General features: G+C 36.3%; 2 protein-coding genes across 2 annotated transcripts in view; one reads left to right on the top strand and one right to left on the bottom strand.

Moving 5' to 3' along the window:
- CDC40 (cell division cycle 40) overlaps positions 1-14,482 on the bottom strand; it is a 487,800-nt gene that overhangs the window by 471,885 nt on the left and 1,433 nt on the right. The window lies entirely within an intron of this gene.
- Positions 1-14,482, top strand: part of AK9 (adenylate kinase 9) — a 110,828-nt gene that overhangs the window by 64,945 nt on the left and 31,401 nt on the right. Inside the window, exons 21-26 of the mRNA XM_012753169.3 lie at positions 19-171; positions 6,029-6,121; positions 6,598-6,798; positions 7,167-7,288; positions 9,817-10,029; positions 12,954-13,214. Of these exons, the coding sequence (XP_012608623.1) occupies positions 19-171; positions 6,029-6,121; positions 6,598-6,798; positions 7,167-7,288; positions 9,817-10,029; positions 12,954-13,214 (1,043 nt within the window). The remainder of the gene's footprint in view (positions 1-18; positions 172-6,028; positions 6,122-6,597; positions 6,799-7,166; positions 7,289-9,816; positions 10,030-12,953; positions 13,215-14,482) is intronic.

Below are 14,482 nucleotides of genomic sequence, written 5' to 3' on the forward strand. Positions count from 1 at the left end.
TCTTCTCATTTTTTCTAGAAGCTGAAGATCCTGATGAGGCTGAAGAGAGTGAAGGTGAGGAGTCCGAAGTTCGCGAGGATGCTGAGCCATCTGAGGTATCCGACGAGACTAGAGGGTCATTGTTACCTGACGAATCTGTATCTGAGGTCCCTGGAACAGAACGTGATTCAGGTTAGACTTTATGGAGGGCCAAGTCCTTAATCCCACTGATGGGCGCTGATGTGCTTCTGTATGTGTATGTGTGTGTTAATAAAATGGAAAGTGGCTGAGAGTGAAAAGATGAGCCCCCAGGGAGCAGCTGCTCTGCCCAGATTCCATGGAGTAAAGTGTGCAGGAAAGGCAAATCTGCTCTGCCTCATACTGGCACTCAGGGGAAGGGCAGGCTACGTAATTTTGGGGGCATGTTGTTTAAAAAGCAGGAAAAAAGTACCAATATATAAAGCTTTTTCCTTTCTTCCAAGGTCTTTCAACTTCTGATGGTGTTTTTTGTTTGCTACTTAATATCATTCCCAGTAAAGAAAAATTTAATTTTTAGATTATTAGCATGATTTTTATAGTTCATCTTTATGTTGTACGATGAAATTTTTAAATGCAAATATAAGAGCATTTAACTCACATGCAAAATCACCAAAATTGCACAATTTATATTTCACAGCTCATATGTACATATGTTTCATTCTTATCAGAATATTAAGTTAGTTTTGCTGCATACAACTGACTCAACTTTTTATTTGACTTTGTAACATGCACCTATTCTCCAGCACTCTCTGCCTTTAGCTGACCATTGATTGAGGAAGAACTGAAAGGAAAAGAAACCCTGGGATGCCCTATCTTTTCCTTTCCTTCTGTGTCATCATTTTTAAAGTGGTTGGCTTATGAAAGAAAGTACTATGAGTAAGAAAGGATATAACAGGGTTCCTTGGTCATTTGTGTTTCTTTGAATGCCATTGCTAACTTTCTGCATTTGAAGCACATTCTAGTTCAGAAGGAAAGCATGATCTCTCAGGGCTGTTGGCATTCCCCCCACTGCCCACTCATTCGTTCTTACACCTACACAGCATGGGTCCATTGGGATTCTGTGCTCCCAGTGGGGCATCAGGAATGTTCATGAGAATGAGATGGCACAGAATGGCAAACAGGTATCGTGCATATCCCATCTGTTCACATGCATGTGTCACATGTAGGCTCAATTGTCTCATTGGAGTCCCATTGGACTTTGCTTACAAAACACAAATTCAAGGGGAAATTATTTTGAACTTCAAAATGACAACCAAAGATCATTAAAGTAAGTGGGAAGCACTTGAAATGACCCTGGCAAATCAGGTCACACTTTATGAAACTGGCGCTACTGTAGAAGTTCAGTTTGGTGGGTTGGGGCAGGACCAGGAGCCTATGTCCAATGAAAGTCACTCCAAAGACTAGAGATTAGGCTTAAAACAGGAGCCCCCACACTGGTTAGATGAGGCTCCTAAATGCTTCTGAGCACTGTTAGTACTGGGTTAGAAACTAATCCTACAAACTAAAGGTCTTCAGATGCCAGCCTGGGGCAGTTAAGGGCTGAGAACTTGCTGCTAGTTGGCAAAAGAAGCAGAACTAATGGAAAATTTTACAATGAAAAATCTCATGTTCAACATAGAACATTTTTCCTACAGGGACTGACATTAGCCTTATGGGACAGTATCTCAGTTCATTCAGGTTGCTATAACAGAGTACCATAACATGGGCAGCTTAAACAACAGAAATTAATTTCTCAGTTCTAGAGGCTGAGAAGTCCAAGATCAAGATGCCAGCAGATCCGGTGCCTGGTGAGGGCCTTCTTCCTGGTTTGCAGATGGCTATTTTCTTGTCATATCCTCACATGGCAGAGAGAGATCTTCTCTCTCCTGTCCCCTCTTATAAAGGCATTAATCCCATTCATGAAGGCTGAATCCTCATGACCTCATTACCTCCCAAAGGTCTCACCTCCAAATACCTTAACATTGGAAATTTAGGCTCCAATGTATAAATTTGGCGAGATGTGGGGGGTACAAACATTCAGATACAGGGGTCCTCAAATTTTTTAAACAGGGGGCCAGTTCACTGTCTTTCAGACCATTGGAGGGCCATTGGAGAGTGCGGCGCACATTCCACACATGCGCACTGTGGGCCCAGGACAGCTGCTAAGCAGGACAGGCAGCAGTGGCAAAAACATCTGGCAGGCCGGATAAATGTCCTCGGCAGGCCACATGTGGCCTGCGGGACGTAGTTTGAGGACCCCTGATTCAGAATATAGCAAACAATTAACTATAAAGTCAGAATACTTGCACTAGGCAGAGGAGCTAGCAGGAAAATACTCAATTTCCTTTTGAGAGATTCACACTTCTATTGACTGGAGCTCCCACCCAGAAACTTCATCATTTTCTTTGCTACCCAACTAGTTAGGCTGACAACAATTCTCCCCACTCACTTACCTTTGCAAGAAGATAGGCCATAAAATACCAAAAGAAATAAAAGAAAACAGACCCCTATTAAATATGTTACATCAAACATATCCCCAGGTGCTAATGTCTCACAATTAGTGTGTGTATATATATATTAAGTATATATATACTAAGGCAGCAGGTGGGGGAAGATTAGTTATGTGCCTTTTAATCTCCTTATTTCCCCAGGTAACCTACTCTGGATATTCTAAACCTAGTGTCCTACTCCATTTAGGGTCAGTTCTAGCCCAATGCTGCAGACATGACTGGGCTTCTCCAGAGCTGGTTAACTTCTGTGAGATCATGAGTCTGTTTTGCCATTGTAAACCCTATTTTATTTCACAGAGGGGCTTGCATCTGATTTAGCTAGTCATTACCTCTTCCATGCAAGGATCCCTCTCTATAAAGTCTTCTTCTCTGAATTAAGTAGGCTTTTTTTTCCCACTTCAAACTGCCCTGTCTGACATAAATCAGATTGGATTTTTTTTTACTTTACCTGGATTACCCTGTGGTAGCCTGATGATGGTTGCCAAAGGTATGTTCACAGCCCAACTCCCAGAACCCGTGAATTGTCACCTTACTTGGAAAGAAGGTCTTTACAGATGTGACCAAGTTAAGGATCTTGATATGGGGCGATTATCCAGGATTATCCAGATGGCCCTAAATGCCACTACAAGTATCCTTTAAAGAGCAAGGCAGAGAGAGATTAACATTCACAGAGAGGAGAAGGTGATGTGAAGATGGAAGCAGACGTTGGAGTGATGCAGCTCCAAGCCAAGGAATGGCAGCAGACAGGGGAAGCTTGAATAGGAGAAGGTGATTCTCCCCACCGAGCCTCTGGAGGTAGGGTGGGCCTGCTCACACCTTGGTTTCTGATTTATGGCACCCAGAACTATGAGAAAATAAATTTCTGTTGTTTTCAGCCACAGAGTTTGTGGTAATTTATTATGGCAGTCACAAGAATATAGTATATACCCAAAACAGTTTTTTACACCTCCTCCCAGAGAACACATCTTTTCCTTTGGAGTTTGACTTCTGCTGGGGCCACAAAATCATCATTACCTCTGTCAATGCCCACGTAGGATGACTAAGGTTTCACTTCAATCCTGTTGTCATTCTAGTCTTCTTAGAATGGAATGATACATACATTGTTTAGAATCAGTGCTTTCATGGGCAATAATGTATGCATTCCAGGGCTTTGGGAACAATCACTTTGATTGTACTGCTTAGGTATAGGTACATTACATGGAACTTGCCAGAACATGAGCCTACAGTAACCATTAGTTCACATCACAGTGTTTCATTCCAAGCACTACGTAGACATATACTAGAGTCAGCCATTAAACATTGAGGAATTCATTCATTCCTTTAACAAATATTCATTGCATTTCTTCTAAGTGCCAGGCAAAACAACAGCACAACCCTAGGTAGTAGGGACTCAGCCGTGATCAAGGCAGTTTAAGGCCACTATCCTCAAGGAGCTGATGTTCCATGAGTGAAGAACAAGAGTAAACAAGTAAATAACTAAGATCACTTCTGATAGTGTTACGGGCAATGAAGAAAATACGGAGGCACTAATGCAGTGCCTGGGATAGAGGAGGAGCTCAGTAAATGCTTCTTGAAAGAATGAGCCCAGTAGAGATCATGGGGGTAGTTTGGAAGAAGCAACACCGAAGATTTTGGTCAAGGAACAGTGTCATCTGAGAAGATGAGATTGAGATAAGACAGAAAGGCTGAAAAGGATTTGGACAAAGATAGTTCACTCAAAAGGCTCAGAGGTAGGCACAGATCAGTTTTAGTTGAGCATTTGTTTAAGAATTTGGGTGGATTATCACTTTTTTCTTGAGTAAAATCTTGATCCTGCCCCTAAGTAATCCTGCAACCTGAATCTGTGTAAATAGATTGATACAATTGTTAGCTCCCTCAACCCCCTTCTCACTCTTGCTGTATTAGGTTGGTGCAAAAGTAATTGCGGTTTGGGACCATGAATTTTAAATCATCATAACCACGCTCAAACACATCTTTATTAGTCAAAAATAGGAACCATTACAATCAACACGTTTTTGCCAGAAAGAAATAAGTTTGTTTATTCCTGTAGTGTAAAAATCTCTGCTTCAGTATTCGACGAACTCTCGGAAGGCATTTTCTGCATCCTGCTGATTTTGGAAGTGTTTTCCCTGCAAAAAGTTGCTGAGATGCTTGAAGAAGTGATAGTCAGTTAGCAAGAGGTCAGGGGAATATGGCAGATGAGGCAAACTTCATACCCCAATTCGTTCAACTTTTGAAGCGTTGGTTGTGCGATGTGCGGTTGGGCCCTTGTTGTGGAGAAGAATTGGGCCCTTTCTGTTGACCAATGCCAGCTGCCGGTGTTGCAGTTTTCAGTCCATCTCATCAATTTGCTGAGCATACTTCTCAGATGGAATGGTTTCACTGGGATTCAGAAAGCTGTAGTGGACCAGATCAGCGGCAGAACACCAAACAGCTACCATGACCTTTTCTTGGTGCAAGTTTGGGTTTGGGAAGTGCTTTGGAGCTTCTTCTCAGTTCTGTCACTGAGCTGGTCATCGCTGGTGGTTGTATAAAATCCACTTTTTGTCACACGTCACAATCTGATCGAGAAATGGTTCATCGTTGTTGTATACAACGATGCTTGAGAAGACGATGCTTATAAACGATGATTTTTTTTATTTTTGGTCAGCTCATGAGGCACCCACTTACCGAGCTTTTTCACCTTTCCAGTTTGCTTCAAATGCCAAACAACCTTAGAATGCTCCATGTGAGTTCTTTGGCAACTTCTCACATAGTTGTCAAGAGGATCAGCTTCTATGATTGCTCTCAATTGGCTGTTGTCAACTTCCAATGGCCAGCCACTGCGCTCCTCATCTTCAAGGCTCTCATTTCCTTTGCAAAACTTCTTGAACCACCACTGCACTGTATGTTAAAATGTGTTGTTGATGTTGCCAGTTGCCTCCACTGCTTTACGAGTTTATTTTAAACTGGAATAAGAAAATCGCTCGAATTTGCTTTTTGTTTAACACATCATTTCCATAGTCTAAAGTAAATATAAAATAAACAGCAAGTAACAAGTCATTAGCAAAACAATAAAGCAAAAAATGTGCATTAAAATTATGTATGACATAACCACGTTTATTTAAGAATATATCGCAATATCAAACAGCAAATTTCAACAGTGCTAAAACTGCAATTACTTTTGCACCAACCTAATATCTTCGTGGGTATTTTAATGAGAAATTAAAAGGAACATCAGGCACTGCTAGTCTGATGCCAATAAACAAAAATTCAAATAATATTTAACTACAGATATCAGAATTGTATGTATCATGTTATTATTCTAGTCAATGTTCTTTTATATGTTTAAGAATATTTTTCATTTTTTGCCTTATATTATTATGTATTTTTTGCCATACTTTACCTAACAAGAACTATATTTTCTGTTAGACATATAATATAAAATTTAAATATGTTTTGAAGTTTTCTTTGCACCAAAACTTTCATAAATGAATAACATTTTAAAATTCAAATACTAATTATTAGATTTTTTTCTTAAGTATCTGAACCTATTGAGGATACTACAATTGTTGACACAGAAATTTCAAAAGGATCCAAAGAGGGCCTGGAAACAGAAGAATTATCTGAAACAGGTTGGACTGTAAAATAAAAGTAGTTAGTACATATAAGTGCTTTCATGTTTTCTTAGGAAGAGTCCCTTATTTTAGGCATAGTATATGTTTCCTGCTTATTTCTTTCTATGTCATATGCCAGTTGGTGTGCATTATATTAATTAAGCTTATTCCATTAAAAGTGTATCTAATCAGATTATAGTACCAATTTTCATCAAATTTTGTTTTATATACTTTATTAACAGTTAAAATTTCCATATGAAACTCATATTAATTATCCATATAATTTGGGTTTTAGTAATAGGTAATAATTTATTTACAGCCAATATAAGAGCAAAACATAATTAAATATGAATTTGTAAATGTATTTGGTTGCTTAGAATACTATTTGTTTCAAATGCTTTAAAATATTATAAAGTATAAATTATTTTGGCAACATGGCTAAATATATGATATCGACAGACTCTTTTTTCTTTCCTTTGTCTTTTACTCAAAAGTTGTACTACCTGAGTTTCCAGAAGACTCTTATCCTGATGTTCCTGAAATGGAGCTTCTTAAAGAGAGGGTTAATTCTTTCATCCTCAGCTGGAAACCTCTGGAAACATTGTTTCATGACTCTTTCGTTGAGATTTTAAACTTGGAGATTGCAGACAGTACTCCAAAGGAACTACTTCAAAAAGTAGTTGAGACTATGGAAAGTAAGAGCCATAATCATAAAATTTATTATCAAGAGTAAGTGATAGTATTAAAAGCATTTTGAAACTTGAAAGACTTTCTTGATGCTTTATGAAGTAAATGTTCAATGTATCAAAGGATGATGTAGAAAATACTCAGCAACCATCATAACACAGGCTCCGGCCCGTCAGAACAGCCATGGGGCACAAACAGCACTGTCCATACAGGCCAGTTGTCACATAGGGACTTTGTAAAGGCCTATCTGCATACATATATAGATTAAGAGATCAATAACGACAATTAATTTTCCTAACATTTGTGGTAATATGCTGATAACCTTTTATCCTAAAATTATTTTCCCCAGTGATTCTTCTTTTTTTTTTTTTAACAGAACCTTTCCAGTATACTGCATGGGAGTTAGGTATGGAAGATTATGATGAAGAAACAGAAGATTATCAGGCCGAAGGAGAGCTTGATGAGGAGTCAGATGAAGAGGAAGAGGAAGAGGAAGAGGCATGATTCTTTTATTACTCCTCATTCTCATTTGGCCAGTCACTGAAAACGTACATACCCAGAGTGGTAACTATCACTTTTGGACCCCAAGGGAACAAAGAGGCAGTCTCAACTGCACAAATAAACATTTTCTAACACACATTCTACTTCTCCCCAGCTTCACTTGACTCCTTGAAATGCCAGGGCAACTTATACACTGTGAAAAAAAGACACCTGTGAAAAAATAAAAGAGAAATCTTTTAAATTTTCTTTCGTGGAAAAGATGTATAGGTTTTAGAACTGTAAATAAATTTACAAATTTGTATATTTATAAATTTAACAGAGGTGGGTGTTTTAGGTAAAACACAGCAATGAAGTCTTGCAAGGCTGCTTGCATGATAAAAATGTGCAGTATTCTCAAGCAGAAAAAATCCATGTTCAGGCACCAATCTACTCCCTTGACACCAGAATTTGTTTATTATTATTATGGATGCATAATAATTATATATATTTATTATGTACATGTGATTTTTTATACAGGCATACAATGTGAATTAATCAAATCAAGGTAATTGGGGTATCCAATACCTCAGGCATTTATCATTTCTTTGTGTTATGAACATTCTAATTCTACTCTTTCAGTTTTTTAAAAAATATACCCTATTTTTTATACCCTATAAACTATTGTTTATAGTTACTTTGCTATGCTATCAAATATTATTCATTCTATCTACCTAACTATATTTTTGCTATCCTCACTTTATTCCCCCTTCCCTGCTACCCTTTCCAGTCTCTGGCAACTATCATTCTACTCTCTGTCTCCATGAGATCAATTGTTTTTAATATTTAGCTCCCACATGTGAGGGAGAACATGCGAGATTGATCTTTCTGTGCTTGGCTTATTTTCCTTAACATAATGTTCTCCAGTTCTATTCATGTTGTTGCAAATGGCAGGATTTCATTCTTTTTGTGGCTCTGTAATATTCCACTGTGCATATGCACCACAATTTCTTTATCCATTCATCCATTGATGGACATTCATGTTGATTCCAAATCTTAGCTATTGTGAATAGTGCTGCAATAAACATGGAAGTGCAGATATCTTTTTAATATACTGATTTCTTGTCCTTTGGATATATACCCAGCAGTGGGATTGCTGGATCATATGGTAGTTGCACTAATTCTTAGTGCAACCAAGTTGCACTAATTCTTTCTATGTCATATGCCAATTGGTGTGCATTATATTAATTTAGCTTATTCCATTAGAAGTGTGTCTAACCAGATGATAGCACTGAATTTTATCAAATTTTGTTTCATATACTTTATTAACATTTAAATTTTCTATATGAAACTCATATTAAGTATCCAAATAATTTGGGTTTTAGTAATAGGTAATAATTTATTTCCAGCCAATATAAGAGCAAAGCATAATTAAATATGAATTTATAAATGTATTTTGTTGCTTAGAATATTATTGATTTTAGGCCCATCAAACTTACTTTGGGCTTCTGATCCCCAAAACTATAAGAAAATACATGTTTATTGTTTTAAGCCACTAAATGTATAGTAATTCATTAAGCAACAATATGAAATTAACACATCTATGTAGAAAAGCCAATGGAATCCACAAAAAAGCTACTAATAAATGAATTTAACAAGGTTTCGGGATATACAATCAAGAGACAGATATCAATTTTATTCCTGTACATAAGCAATAAACAAACAGATATTGATTTTTAAATGCATTGTAAAATAGCATGAAGAATATGTAATACTAAGGGATAAATCTGGCAAAAGATGTCCAGGAACTAAAAACTATAAAACTGTGCTGAGAAAATTAAAGAAAGCCTAATTAATGGGCAGTTAGATCTGCATCTGCCATTTAATTTGTGATGGGTAAGAAGTTTTGATCTTGACTCATTGTTTACTTCTTGAGAATAATTTTATTTTAGAAACTAACCTCACAATGACCCTGAACCAGCACATCCTGGAGGTTTTTTCCCTTCCTTCCTTCCTTTCTTCCTTCTTTCCTTCCTTCCTTCCTTTCTTCCTTCTTTCCTTCCTTCCTTCCTTCCTTCCTTCCTTCCTTCCTTCCTTCCTTCCTTCCTTCCTTCCTTCCTTTCTTTTCTTCCTTTCTTTCCTTCCTTTTCATTCTTTCCTTTTCATTCTTTCCTTTTTTCTTTTATTTTCTTTCCTCTTATCCTTCCTTCCTTCCTTCTTTCCTTTCTTTCTTTTTCTTTCTCTTTCACCATCCATTGTACTCTGCTTGATAACCTGGAGTTTTTCATTACATCTATGTCTGTAGATGACTGGGAACACCTTCGTTCTCAATGCTGCTTTATTTTCATTATAATGTGACCCTGGATATGAAAAAATGATTTTTTAAATTATTAAAATAGTATAAGGACTGCTCTTTTGTGGATTGCCTCAAGGTTGTATTGTTATACATTAAATATTATTCAAGATCCATTTTTAAAAATTTTCTCCTTAGTATTTACATCGAAATACTTTTTAATAATGCTCTCTAAAACATTGAATAACATTTTTAGAATGAAGAGAGAATTAAAGAGAAAAGGAGGCATTTGGGAGATACAAAGCACTTTTGTCCAGTGGTTCTCAAAGAAAACTTCATCCTACAACCATGCAGCACAGAAGAAGCAGCTAAATATCGAGACAAGATCTACTATTTTTCTAGTCCTGAGGCAAAAGAAAAGTTTTTGGAGCATCCTGAGGACTATGTGGCTCATGAAGAACCATTGAAGGTGAAAAAAGTATTCCTGTCCTAAATACTTTTGGTTGCTCCTGAGGACTTTTTAAAAGACAGATTACCAACCACTATCATTTTACTTAATAATGATGTCCCCCATCTCATATGGCAATATAGTGAAATATCTAAGTTCAAAGAACAGCTTTTTGGGATATAACATAAAATAATTATCTATTTTGATTTCTACAGTAATGACTTGTGTCAAACCAGCACTTAATATCTGTCTTTTTAACTGAAATAAAAAGACACAGCTGGATTTACTGCTTACAGTATTGATGGCTAGCCACCCTAGTTAGTCTCTTGGAGAGGAGCAGACTGATGATCTTTTAGAGGGCTTTGGGAAGTGTGGGATTTGTGGACTTGCAGAGGCATAAGCGGGTTGACATCATCTATAGAAGTGTGATCACTAAGGTGAGACTGCTGTTGACTGGTTCACACTCAGAGGAATGTCATGGAGGTAAGTGCAGCCCTGATTGATTGGTTTTCAGGAGTGAGGGCTGACACTGATTGGTTGGATTGCAAAAATGTGTTCCCTGAGGTAAGTTAACCTTGGTCAATTAAACTGGTTTAAAATTGATTGAGTGGCTAGTTACCATGACTATAAAATAATCAATCTTTTCCTAAGTTTGCATGAATGGGTTTGTGTTTAATTCTTACTTGTTTATCATCATTGAAGTAATTTTCTATATTCTTTTAAAAAATATTTATTAAAACCAGACACAAAGTTCAAATACCTTATAATTCCACTTATATGTTTTACCTAGGAAGGGCAATTCATAGAAACAGAAAATATAATGGTGGTTAGCAGGGGCTGTGGAGAGGTGGGAATGGGAGTTATTGTTTAATAGGTATGAGGTTCCAGTTTGGAATGATGAAACTGTTTTGGAGATGAATAGTGGTGATGATTTCAACACTGTGAATGTATTTAATGCCACTAAATTGTACACTTGAAAAAATGGTAAAAATCATTTTACTATTTTAAGCATTTTCTCCACATCCTTGCTAGTAGTTATTTTTTTGTAATTTTGATAATAGCCATTCCAACTGGGGTGAGATAATATCTCATTGTGGTTTTGATTTGCATTTCCCTAATGATTAGTTATGTTGAACATTTTTTCAGATATCTGTTGGTCACTTATATGTCTTCTTTTGAGAAATGTCAGTTCTGGTCTTTTGCCCATTTTTCATTGGATTATTGGTTCCTTTGCTGTTGGGTTGTATGAGTTCCTTATATATTCTACTTATTAATCCCTTGTTGGATGGATAGGTCATAAATATTTTCTCCCATTCTGTAGATTGTCTTCAACTTTGTTCATTGTTTTCTTTGCTGTGTAAAAGCTTCTTTTCTTGATGTAATCCCACTTTCCTATTTTTGCTTTTGTCATCTGTGTTTTTGAGGTCTTATTCAAAAAATCTTCATCCAAACCAACATCCTATAGTGTTTTCTTTGTGTTTTCTTCTAGTAGTTTCATAGTTTCAGGTCTTACATTTAAATATTTAATCTCTTTTAAGTTGATTTTTGTATATGGTGAAAGATAGGGATCTAGTTTCATTATTCTACATATAGATATCCAGTTTTCTCAACACCATTTATTAAAGAGACTGTCTTTTCCCCAATGTATGTTCTTGGCACCTTTGTCATAAATAAATAGGCTGTGTTTGTTTTTCCTGAATTATTTTATCACTATACCATAATTCCCTGGGGTGGATTACAGGATCAAGACATAAAATCATAATATGTTGTCTTGTTACTTTTGATAACACCAATGACTTCTTAAACTGAACACACAGAACATGAAACTCTTCTGGATAAGTTGGGCCATTTTCATGAAACTCAACTTTTATAAAGTGCCCACAGGGATAGTTGTGCCCTTACTGAGAAGCCCCAATCAACTGGTGCTAGGGCCAATCATTTAAGGACTGTGGCCATTTGTCTTTTTTTTTTTTTTTATCACTGCTTTCAGCTGTCATTTTTCTCTTAGCTTGGCTTGCTGCTTGTGATTATTACCTCGTTTTACACAAATCCATGTGGATAAAATCCTAAACTCATGGTGATATTTCCATAGTTCTTCTGCAAAGCATAAAATGCACTGGGTTTGCCAGGAACATTTCCCTTTGCTACCCAGCTACCTTAATACCCTCTGAGTGCCAGACAGCTCTAATTGTCAGAGGTTTAACTGGTGGATGAGCAATTTTATCACTGAGGGATTTAAAATGGGATCCAAAAGTATGGAGTGAGTCTGCAGCTGCATTTTATACCATTTTATTTTTTCCCTTCCCCTTGCAAAATCTCCAGCCCCTTTGAGGCTTATACTACACAGATATATCACCAACGCTCCCTCCTTGTTGCTCTCGCCTACCAATTTCATATTTCCCCACACTCACAGAAGACTTAGCTCCTGCTTCATCTCAACTCTACCATTGTTCTTGACAATTTCAGCATCCAATGGATGATCCACATAACTGTGGATTCTCTGGATTCAGGCTTCCTCATCTCCAGTATAGAGATTATTGAAATAAATGGAGAAGCCTCTAGAGTTTTATTAGTAATGGGCTTTTTGTTTGGTACAGAGATTTTTTCTTTTTTTTTATCATGTTAAGAAAGTCTTTCCATTCTTTATTAATCAAAACATTTTTTAAAACAAAGTTAATTAAATTTTATTTTATTAAATGGCTTTTGGCATATTATATGAAGATAATCTTGTGGTTATTGATGCTCTCTGATGACTATTGTTGATGCAGTGAATTATGTTAATTGAAATCCTAATGTCTAAACATCCTTGAGTTCATGAAGTGATAATTCCTACCTATTATTAACAAGGACAGTTAATAAACTTTATGTTTTTTTAAATTACTCAAAACTTCCTTTTCTTCACTCCGTCTCTGTCCCAACCTTCCCTGATCCACCCGCTGTGGCAGGTTCCTCCATTAAGAATATGCATCGTTGGCCCTCATGGCTCTGGCAAAACTACTTGTGGAAGACCGTTGGCAGAAAAATTGGGCATCTTTCACATTCAGTTTGAAGAATTTCTTCAAGAAAAAATAATGCTCAAAACTGAAAAGAAAGTTGGACCTGAATTTGAGGAAGATTTAGAGGAAGAACTAGCTGCAAAACAAGAACTTGAAGAGCTTGCAATTCAGGCCAATGTTAAAATTGAGGAAGAAAATGCAAAAAAGCAGGTAGTAATATTAATCTCTTTATAGAAAGCTGTACTTACTGGTGTTACTTTGGGGAAGTAGAATAAAGCAGTATAACACTTTATAAAGTTTCTGAGAAAAAAATTAATCTATAAATGTCATTTAAAGAGTCATTGTCCCCATATGTTAAATACAGACCTTCCTGCTCATCTAGAATATAAAATACTGAGTTTTACATGACTCCGATAAAAATCAGAAAAGCTTTCCCTAATAAGACTGTCATACAGATTTATTTGGGACTATGTTGTTTGATATGCCTGACCTAGACAATAAAGTTTTCCACTATTGTGTTTTCTGGTTTCTATCAAGTATTATAAAAATCTTCCCCAGCTCCAATGGAGATCTCAAAATATTAATTTCTAATGATGTGTTGCCAGAAAGTTTGTATGCATCTTTTAGATGGTTTCTATCCAGAGTTGTAAAATGATAATTCTTAATTCCAACTCACACTTTAACTACTTCTGATATAGCTAGACCATTTCATTCTCAAATGATCCCCTGTAGATGGACCCAGGTGTGAGCAAGGTTGGACAGAGACATGTGGTATCCTAACAGGTAATGGGGTACCCCTTCAAACATATTCCCTAAATGTTTTCTACCTATATTTAGTAGAATCAGGAAAAAACTGATATTCTACTAATTTAAAAATGTACATTAATCCAAGTTTTTCAATTTAACAGGTCTAGATTTTAAAATACCACAAATATTTTCTGCTTTTCCATAGTTTTTTTGTTGTTGTTTCATTTTTTTGCTTTCTTTTGCTATTTTCTGAATTAGTAGACTTCTCAGGAGGCATATTAAGGAATTTTATTTCTAGATAATATTAATCAAATTAATCCTACTTCCTGGTAAGCAGCAGTTTGTCATCATACCTTATTTATTCAGCTTCATATAATAATTTTGGAAAACAAAAGTACTCAAACAAAAATAGTTTCATTCTAGTAATAACTGTTGTTTTTTACTATCGAATCAAGGGTGAACCTTTATTAGAGAGAGTTGACCTGAGTTAATAATCATAATACTTTCTATTTGTTATTATGGTGTTGGAATCCCCTTATAGATTGTATTTCAGAGGGCTGTCTGGTTGGCCCATCCCATAATCAGGATCTAGGCCGGAGAGATAATACTGTATAATTAAAAGACAAACAGCAAAGACAAGTTAAGCCATATAAATGTGTGAAATAAATTAAACAAGGTTTTAGCAAAAAGTAATGAAATATGACCCCAAAGCTATGTATGAAAATCAATCA

The sequence above is a fragment of the Microcebus murinus genome, chromosome 5 (genome assembly GCF_040939455.1).
Source record: "Microcebus murinus isolate Inina chromosome 5, M.murinus_Inina_mat1.0, whole genome shotgun sequence".
In the NCBI taxonomy this organism is placed as follows: Eukaryota; Metazoa; Chordata; class Mammalia; order Primates; family Cheirogaleidae; genus Microcebus; species Microcebus murinus.